This window comes from Hippocampus comes, unplaced genomic scaffold (genome assembly GCF_001891065.2).
Source record: "Hippocampus comes isolate QL1 unplaced genomic scaffold, H_comes_QL1_v1.1 scaffold7, whole genome shotgun sequence".
Lineage (NCBI taxonomy): Eukaryota > Metazoa > Chordata > Actinopteri > Syngnathiformes > Syngnathidae > Hippocampus > Hippocampus comes.
Genome location: NW_017842060.1, coordinates 2491882 through 2501997, shown reverse-complemented (window position 1 = coordinate 2501997; position 10116 = coordinate 2491882). Strand labels below are relative to the sequence as shown.

Below are 10116 nucleotides of genomic sequence, written 5' to 3'. Positions count from 1 at the left end.
CCCCTCACCCGTGACCCCGGATGGCTCTTTAAACACCGGCCACTTTTAGTGCGGCTACACCCCCACCTCCACACCACCACCACTACCAGCACCACGTCGTCCAATCCGTCTGTTCCAGGTGACAGGCGCAAGTCTGACCTGACCCCGGTCTTACCGAAGAGGACCCCGCATGCTTGACAGGGGTGCACGACCGCGACGATGCTGTTCAGTGTTGAGCAGCGAGGTTGAGCAGCCTCCTGCTCAGCAAGCTGTTGTGGTGCTTCAGGTACTCGATCAGGTCCGCCTGTTTCTCCACCACCTCCTCCAGCGAGGAACGCTCTCTGAAACACACACACACACGCACGCACGCACGCACGCACGCACGCACGCACGCACGCACGCACGCACGCACTTTTTTCACACACACACACACACACACACACACACACACACACACACACACACACACACACAAGTCAGGAACTTGACACTAAAACTAGGACCGTCCATCGCAACCACACCGCTAAAGCAGTAAAAGAACCAAGTTTTGGTGTCTTTGCTGTGCGCAATCAAATGCTCGGGGGAGCGGGGGGTGCAGCTTTTACCATTTTTAGCGGCACTGTTAACCTCTGTGTAAACGAACATGACTGAGACGGCTTTTACAGTGTCAATAATGTGTGTGTGTGTGTGTGTGTGTGTGTGTGTGTGTGTGCGTGTGTGTGCGTGTGTGTGTGTGTGTGTGTGTGTGTGTGTGTGTGTGTGTGTGTGTGGCCCTACCTGAATCCAGTCTCCGTGGGCAGGCTACCGCCGCTTAAGCTGCGCAAATATTCTTCCCGGCAGACGTCAGGCACCGCTCGCTCCGTGTTGAAGCTCCTCACTTTGACTAAGGGGAAGTCAAAGCAGAGGAGGTTTTGGTCACTGGAAAGCAGTTGTCAAGAGGTGAGGAGGCAAAATCCCAGGTGACAAAAATCGAGCCAGTCAAAAGTTAAGTCAAATAATGTTGCTCAGTCTTAGCATAGAGTGGTTCGTGATGCAATCCAACTCACTGTGCTGCTCCTTCTGGTGTGACTGCCTTGGCCACCAGAAGGCAGTATAGTATTCTACATCACGCAGACACAAATAAAGAACAGACTTCTTCTGCTCAAACGTTACGACATTAAATTGGCTGTAATGTTGGTTGTTTTTTTTTGGAGAGGATAAAGAATATATGCCGGCAAGTACTGCTAAACTATGCGTGTTTATGAGTTGCTCTACCGTTTTTTTGTTCAAACAGCCTTACATCTAAAGGTGTGACTCGTGATGCTAATGTTAGCATGTCAATGGTATTTCTCAGTGTGTGTTAGCATCAAGCAAAGTGGACTTTTCTCAGGCAAAGCAATGTGCTTTTTTTAAAAATACAAAAAGGTGTAATTCTCTTTGTTTTACGTTCAGTTTGACAATTAACTTCAATTAGGCGTGGCATTAAACAGCTTGTCTAACAATCATAACTTTTTTTTTTCATAAGTTTCAGCCGAGCAAGTCCGAAGTCCTAATATCGCCTTCTGCATTCAGTCACAGGACACGTAAAAATCGTTAACCTAACAGTGAGAGTTTCTTAGCCGCCATAACGAGGCAGGTGGGAAAGTGCACAGCCAACGCTCCCCCCCCCAGCACCTCTTTTTCTTTTACAGGCTTCCATTCCCTGGCCGACTTCCAAACACACACACGGGCCATTATAACCCGCACTTAGCTCTTATGGTCCGCCATATCCTGCACTTAGAGCTCCAATTCTCACGCCCTAAACATACACCTTTACTCAAGTGGGGTGGGATGGGCCCGGCGGCGAGGTGTGGAGCTTAGGGGTGGTCGGAGGCGGAATATCTAGGCAGTATGTCACAAAAGCAAACAATTATTGGCTTACAATGAACGGCACATCTTTAAAGTCCCTGTCAAGTGAAAAAAATTGTCAACTTGACACGCCGCTACCCACACCGCTTTGCCTTCCATTACGATTGCTACATCCATACACTGCGCTTAGCTTGCGCTAGGCTAACTCTGTCCTAAGTAGCCTTGCATGAACGGATGACACCTGCTCGGCTGAGAGTCAAAACGTCCTACGAGACGACCACAACGGTCCAGTTGTGATTAATTCGATGCTCTGGATGAATGAGAATGTTCGCAGGTGTGATGCTGAGCTGTTCTGTAAACTGTGGCATTCAGGGAAGATTCATTTACGGGCGCAGACATAGTCAGCTAGCCAGCTAGTTAACTGCGTCTCCACAACTGAGTAGTAAAAAACGTCATCGTCGGTTTTGACACACTCAACCATTTATCTACAAACACGTCGAATCTGATTGAAAACTCATCTCGCAATTGAATTCACTTGACGGGCTCTTGAAATATGAGCGCCAACGGGCTGAGGCCACGGCGGCGCTAGCGTCATTCGTCTAGCAGGCCCAGTATTGATAAGACCGGCGCGTCATTAGCCCGAGGAAATTGTCAAGGAGATTCTAAAGAGCGCAAGCTTTGCTTTGCTCCGTTGCAGCGTCGACACACAATCCCAAGAAATACTGAGCATTCCTGCATAATGAGGCCCTAAGTACGCACGTGTGTGTGTGTGTGTCAATACAAGTGGTATGTGAGAAGTATTTAACAGAGCGCAACACAACAGTTTGATTCATTTCATTCTCACTGGGTGTTGATTGATTTTTTTTTTTTTTTTTTTTATGATGTACTGTACAATGGTGCGGACTATTCTCACTCTTGTTCACACGCACCTTTCCATCCAATGACTGGCCCAGTTTTTTTTTTTTGTTACATTAAAGGCTTCTGACAATTCTTGCTGCTGTTCTCAGATCACTTCATGTTGAGTCCAGTTCAGATTTCCGGTATTTCATTCCCTACTTCCCCTAAATTTATTGTTCCATGTGTAGCTTTTTGCTCCATACAGCAGACTCTTAGCCCCTAGTGGGCTTACAATGCTGCTGAATAGGACTATGCTGAAATAGCGACCGCGGTGCTTTGTCATTGGACGACATAATGCTGAGGAAAAAAAAAAAAGGATGACGGTTAAACAGAGGAGATGCCAGCAATGGATGGAAGATTAAGAAGGAACAGTTGAAAGGAGGTGCCACATTTCGCACCACTTTGCCAGAGTCTCTCTCTCTCTCTCTCTCTCTCTCGCTCGCTCACCAGAGCGCACAGACAGATGGGCAGTGCTCAGAACATGCCTGGGTCAGAGATTTGACGGGCAGCAATCGCTCGTGCGGCAAGTCCGACGAGGAGGCGAGAGGCAAAAGTCACCTCAAGTGGTGGCATCCGACTAACTGACGCAAGAAGCATTATAAAGGAAGGTGACAGTAAATTAGAAAAGTTGCGCTGACTTCAGATTATTTTTTTTTAATTCAGCCCCTTAAACCAGTTTCACATCTTGAGTAAAGCAAAACAGAAATGTCCCAGGAACCCGAAGTTGAAAAAGAATTCAGTCCCTTAAATGTAACTTGGTAGATCCATCTATCCATACAGGGGGAAAAAAAAGTCTCAAGAACACTGGAAAGAGACAGGAAGCTGCCATTGTGGTTGAAAATGGCCACTTTGGCTCCATTACGCATTCATGAATTTAAAAAAATAATAAAATAAAATAATAATAATAATAATAATTCAGCCCACTGAAGACGATTTGACTGAGCAACAAGATATTTGGCGGGAGAGCCCCACAAAAACGACAGTATTGAGAGGGACAGTAAATCTGCTACTTTGGTTGAAAGGAGCCATTTTAGGGCCACAAGACAACAATGCATGTGCCAAACACTTTTGACGATTGAGGAACGTCGTAACAAAAACACATTTTGCTCTTATTTGTTACATTACTGTCGCTTTACTAATTATGACACTTACACACACTTAAAAGTCCCTTAAAAAGCGGGCAGCGCATTCTTACTCCACTCACCAAATTTGGACGCAAATACACTCAAATTAAAGCAGACGCGCACCGCTTTCCCACGGCGTGCTAAGTTCCACTGCCTTTTGCTTTTAATTATTCTGTCCTGTTTGACAAGAAGGACCGACGAGCAAAGACGTAGACTGCTACGTTAGCCGCTAGCATTCGAGCCGGCTAGCGTAGCGGTTTACAGCTTCGCTCGATGTTGTCTTCTTGGCAAACGACCCCAAACAGACAAATTCAAACTATAGCCGGTCACGCTCACAATTGTGCGACATTTGTCAAGAAGGAGCGATGATGATGATGTAGACCACTACATTAGTCTAACTTAGGCTAGCCTCCAACGGACATGCCGAGGTACTTGTGTGTGGGTGTTGCATGGTATAGCCTCCGAGTGCCCTGTAGTGCTTTTTTTTTGCCGCATGAGCGGGCGAGCCTTTGAAGGCTGAGGAGCGACTTTGATGTGCGTGGAGCACGTGGGGCGCATTCATGTTCAAATGAGAGGCCAGAAACATACAGCAGAGACCTCAAACACACACACACACACACACACACACACACACACACACACACACAAACTCACACAAACACTCCTACTCACAATCGAGCACGCACTTCAAAGAGAAGTAGAACGAGGCCTTCCTGTATGGACTTCATGGCTGCAGGCTCTCACTACCTTTGGGTCCTTAAGAGAACTACCCCGCCCCCAATGAACTTATCATATCTGTCACCTTCACTGTCCGTGAGTTTCCGTATGCGTTATTCACATAAATGTCAGGGATACTGAAATTTACCGACCACCCTGGAAGGCAATACAACCTTTAAATTAAGGTGAACTGAATTGACCTTTTCCAAACTTGTCCGCCTGTTCAGTGTTTCAGAACTTTTTGCCCAATTTGCTGTTCTCTCACAAGGAGCTGAACGGCAAAAATCCTCAAGTGAAAATTGCTCGAAATCTCAATTTCCATGCCTTTTGGGGGCTCCTACTCGAAGAGTCACTGAAAGGCATTCAAAGAATGAAGGAATCAGTTTACGGATCAGTGAAAAGCGGTTGGAGCAGAGATATGGTGGTGCCTTCACCTACAAGGTCAGTGTGCTGAATGACCATGATTGTGACTAACAAAAAATCTTGAATCTCAAATCGCTTTTCCTCATTGAAATGACTGGAAATTCCATCAATCTGTTCCAAACCCGAATGAATGAATGAATGAATAAATAAATGTTTTGGGTGGGTTTTTTTTGCGCTCGGCTCTCTGTTGCAGTTCACTACACTGATCCAAGCTGGAATGTGGCACAGACTGACCTCCACAAACACTGTAAACACTGGGACAATGTGCGTGTGTGTGTGTGTGTGTGTGTGTGTGTGTGTGTGTGTGTATATGTGTGTGCGCATGTGTGTGTGCGCCGGCGGGCGGGGCGGCCAAGGGCTAGCCAGCCTGTGGCTAGGCTAAACACTAATACCTTATCTTCAACTGCATTTGAGTGTATGTGTGTGTGTGTGTGTGTGTGTGTGGGTGTGGGGGGGTATCTGCCCATCTGTGCCCCTTGGCAGCCTAAACAGCCCTTTAATATGGATTTCCTTTCAATACAACTATCTACCTGATCAATATCCTATCAGACACTCTGTAACTGCGGTCTTCCTTCACCCACACACGCTAAAAAAAAGAACATTTCATTGGCAACGTGTCGTTATTTCCCATTTCCTCTGAAAATGACACATTTCATTGTTTATTTTAAAGAAATCATGACGAATGAGTAACTGCGGTTGAAAATGACATTTTGTCTTTGCAAAAAGTAACGATTTCCATGTGGCCATAGTCTTCCTGGTCTTGCCGAGGAAGTGCATGGGACAATGGATGGGACGGATGACTAAAGGCACCTCATACATTGAATTGTGTGTGTGTGAGAGAGAGCGAGAGAGATCCAAAGTTTAAAAAAAAAAAGTCAGCAGATCAGTTGCGGGATGGAGGGAGGGACGGAAGACGGAGCAGAATGCTTGATTGTCATGCTGTCGGGTTTGAAAAGGGCAGGGCGGCTATTGTCATGCCAATGCCCTCTCGCATTGTGTGGGGGGTGGCGAGTGTGTTGGTCAGCAATGAAATCTAACAGGGTGTGTCTTTCTCCAAGTGCTGCTTATGAAATTCCGTCAAAAATCTATTTTTAAGCCACAAAGGTGGCTGTGTTGTCATGATAATAATAATAATAACAGCAACAAACAAATGTTTCATTGCTAACAGAAGGTTTTCTCCAAAAATACAGGAATCGATAAATTCAAGAATGCTGCATTGTAACTCTGCAAGGGGGTTCACTCTATCTCCAACATTTAAGGGTTTTATGTGTCACACACAAAAAAAATCTCTCTCTCTCTCTCTCTCACACCTATCTTGAGTTTTTTTTTTTAAACAACAAAAAGCATTCAAAAAAATCTATTGCCAAAGTCTGAGTTTTTTTAGGGGGTGGGGGTGGGAGGGTATTGCAAAAACCACATCTCTCTAAATTTAGTGTTTTTTTTTTAATACATCAAATAGAGTGCCCCCCCCCCCACTAAATTGTGTGTGTGCAATGTGAATCTAATTACAGCTTTTGGGGGAACAACATACTTATTTGCAGTATTCTTTTTTTGGCCCACTTTTTTTTTTGCATTTTGCACATTTTGTCTTTGAAATAAAATAAAAACATTTCATGGCAATTATAATCATCAATTGTTCGTGCCGTTTCACCAGTTGTGATTTAACATGGTGGACTCCACTGTACCTCCAAAATGTGGTTGTTTTGATCACAAACAGAGACTTTTTGTTTTCTTTTCTGGCCACGTGAAAGATGTCTCTTCCACACAAAAAATGTTTACCTGCGTAATAGATGAGACAGGGCAATGCCACGAGTAGCTCCAGGGCCAAGACACCGATCAGCACGTAGGTGTACACAGCAACTGGCAGTCGTGCTGCCATGATGATCAATACAACAACGTTCCCTGCGTGCACGCATGACCATGCTTAGCGCATCATGACTGCCCCCTAGCTTCCACCATGTGACATTGCAATCGTCTACCTGTGGAGTACACGATGAGAGGCAGCCGCTTGAGCCTGTTGGTGCTTCTGTAGAACAGCAAGTAGCCTCTGTTGCGGGCCTGCCTGTGGTAGTAGTTGGCGCAGAGGGTGAACGCCTGAACCAGCACCCACAGGACCACTTTGCAGAAGACCACCGCACTGTCACCCCACTTGGGATCCAGGACGTGGGTGCACAACTCCTTCTGGCCAAGCTTCAACACGCAGAGAACGACCACGCACAAGGAGGAAATCATGTACACCACCTGGAAGAAGCAGGCGAGATGATCTGAAAGGCTGTAGAGCTGTCTAGCCTGACCACCCCCAACCCCCCCACCCCAAAAAAACCCAAAAAGATTATTTTGACTTGTTTTAAGAATAGAAAAATAGCACTTGAAAGTATTGTACTGAAACATACAGTGATAACATGATTTACATAAAATGTAAAAACTAAAATGGAACCCAATGAAACTCAGTTGGCACTGAGAGGCTATTTGCATTGAGTGGCTATTTGCCAAGATTGAACCCATGACCTCTGCACTGTGAGGTCGACGGGTTAACAACTGGACCACAGAGCCGCCCTTCCCCACTGTGTGTTAGCATTAAATTAATGGACTTTTTTTTATATATGTTTGACAGTTCAACTTGTTGACTGGCTGCCAAACTTCTGCTTTTTAGTGATGTTCACTGCCACAATCTGGCACTTGTGTAGGACTATTTTGTAGAAATGCGACAGGGAAATTTTGACTTATGAATGTGTGCGTGTTTTTGTCCATACGTGTAGCAGAGACAGCAGAACGGCGTAGCAGCCGGTGGGCACCGTGTGGAACTCTGTCCTGATGGCGGCGTGGAGGACATCATCTGAGATGAGCGGCCCGTCCACCAGAGAATCCTCCTCGCTGCGGGTCATGTCCACCGAAGACCCTGCCTGCTACAGACGCGACAAAAGAATGACTTCACTTCAAGTACAACACTGAATTTCATATTACACAATATTACGCTACAAAATTGTGTCGACATCTAAATCCAATTTACAGTCCTGTTACTACCCCATCCGAGGGCGACAGGGACGTTGCTGTGCCGTGGGTTTGTAAAAGCGTATAGATAAATGTGTACAACTTTTTTTGTGTCTCTTCTGAGTAGCTAAATAAGACACGTATATTATTTGGTTCTATGATAAAGTTAATTAAATTTAACAGACTGTTAAAACTTCAGTGACAGTGAGTGTTTATAACTGTTTCAGAGGCAGTTTTTTTGGCACATAAAATGTAAATAAGTCCAAATGTGAAGTGTCGGTTTTACTTATTGTGAGGACATACGGACTCCAACTAACATAAAAGGAGTATTTTTCAGCGAAGCAGTTTGTTGACATGAAATAATACAAAGCAGGTTAGCTTCTTTGGCTAATACCCAACAATACGCCACGACGAGCAAAGAGACGAACAAGTCTAGAAAATACCGACAACGTACAGCATAAAAGGCTCCCTCGGATTCCATTTAGGATTAAAATGTGGCTTTTTTCGAAGAAGGAACGACACATCACAAAGTCTTAGCAGGTGGCGAAGACGAAAGATGAAGGTGCAACAAATACACGGTGCTACTTTGGTGCCTACTGGCTACCGTACAATAACGTCACAATCACATGACCAACAAGGCATGAAAAAAAAAATGACGCAAGTGCGCGTGAGATTTTCTTCTTCTTATGGTGTTTTACGGCGGATGACAAGAAACGTAAATAGATTACCGCTACCTACTGGCAAGGAGTGTCAACCGGGTTTGCCGAAAACCCGTTACCCCGAAAACATAACACACAAAAACCCTCTTTAGATTTTTATATTCTTCCAACCACACCAGTAGCCTTTAAATACTTGTAAATACGTCATCAGCTTTCGCTATATTTCTATATTTGCATTACATCGAATTTCAAATTCCTTTTCTCAAACAGATTTATCATTTGTCTTCTCTTATCATATTTTGTGATACCAACATGAGCTGCCACCCAAAGCAAAGCAACCATCAACTCCAACATTTGTATTATATACATTCGTTGAATTTCTATTGCTATTTCCGGTCTGCATCCGTATACATTTTTAAATATTTAGTATTGCTTGAAATGTAACTTTCTAGTCTTTCCAAATTACAAGACCTCTCTCTAGTTCCCACTCTCCACTTTAAGACCGTTAAATCTACTCCTACCTCTGGAAGTATCCATGGCGGTATTATTGAAAGGGGTACGGTTCGATTTATACTAAACCATTGTAAATCCATGTCCTTGGCATCTTCATTTAATCTCCATTCGAAGCTCCTAATTTCTTTCTTTTCCTTTTCCCCAACAGTGCCCAATAACTAATTGCCATCTGTTCCCCTACGAATGGCCAATGGCACACATCAATGATACCTCTAATGCTGCAATTGAAGTTTTTGAAAATGCTCCCGTACATATCCTTAAAGCCTGATTTTGAACCATGTGATTCCAAATGCTCACGTTAATACTAGCTTCGTCAGTAACGAACGGATTTAGCCACTAGATACATACATTATTCGCGACAGGTCGGTTGACTGTTAACGTGCCCACATTGACTTTCAAACAGACTGCAAACTCAATACCAACCACAATGCCGCGGTCTTGTCTGTCACGTGAGAAAATTGCGTCGTAACACTTCCGCTATTTTTACCTTCCTAAAGCACGCCAAAATCGTTTTTACTTGTAACTGATATAGAACAATCATATATGTCTAATTATACGTTTAAATACTCGATCATAATTTGTAAAGAATGTGCTAACAAAATTTATTAATTTAGCAAAAAATACATTAGACGATTATTTTAAGTCATTGAAATTCCAAATTCACCACTTTTGCATTTCTTACTACTGATTGGCTGGGAGGAATTGTTTTGTTTTTATCGGACAGATTAACTTTTGTTGTTGTAAATTTGTGTATACAGTATATTATATCTCTAATTCTATATTTTTTCTAGACGTTTTATTAATAAAGAACTAAATTATTAACACTGATTTAAAAATAAATTACATCATTATTTATATTTAATTCTTTTGTGTATATTCTCCCCCCTTCTCAATGTTTATTTCGAGAGCAATTATGTTATTTAGAAAACAACCACAGCCGCACACAAAGCGCAAGAGTAAAAAAAAAAAACAAACAAACATTGCCA

General features: G+C 43.7%; 1 protein-coding gene across 2 annotated transcripts; it reads right to left on the bottom strand.

Annotated features, from left to right (window-relative positions):
* Positions 1 to 6: 6 nt before the first annotated feature.
* Positions 7 to 8578, bottom strand: tmem192 (transmembrane protein 192). 2 transcript variants are annotated; one of them, XM_019862466.1, is made up of 6 exons: positions 8413 to 8578; positions 7721 to 7873; positions 6947 to 7208; positions 6747 to 6869; positions 757 to 862; positions 7 to 320 (listed from the first exon to the last, which is right to left on the bottom strand). In XM_019862466.1, exons 1-6 carry the CDS (start codon positions 8437 to 8439, stop codon positions 206 to 208), a joined length of 786 nt encoding a protein of 261 aa, XP_019718025.1. In that variant the 5' UTR covers positions 8440 to 8578; the 3' UTR covers positions 7 to 205. The 2 variants fall into 2 exon arrangements, with proteins under 2 accessions (XP_019718025.1, XP_019718026.1); XM_019862467.1 differs by having other exon boundaries at positions 7721 to 7870.
* Between the last annotated feature and the right edge of the window lie 1538 nt (positions 8579 to 10116).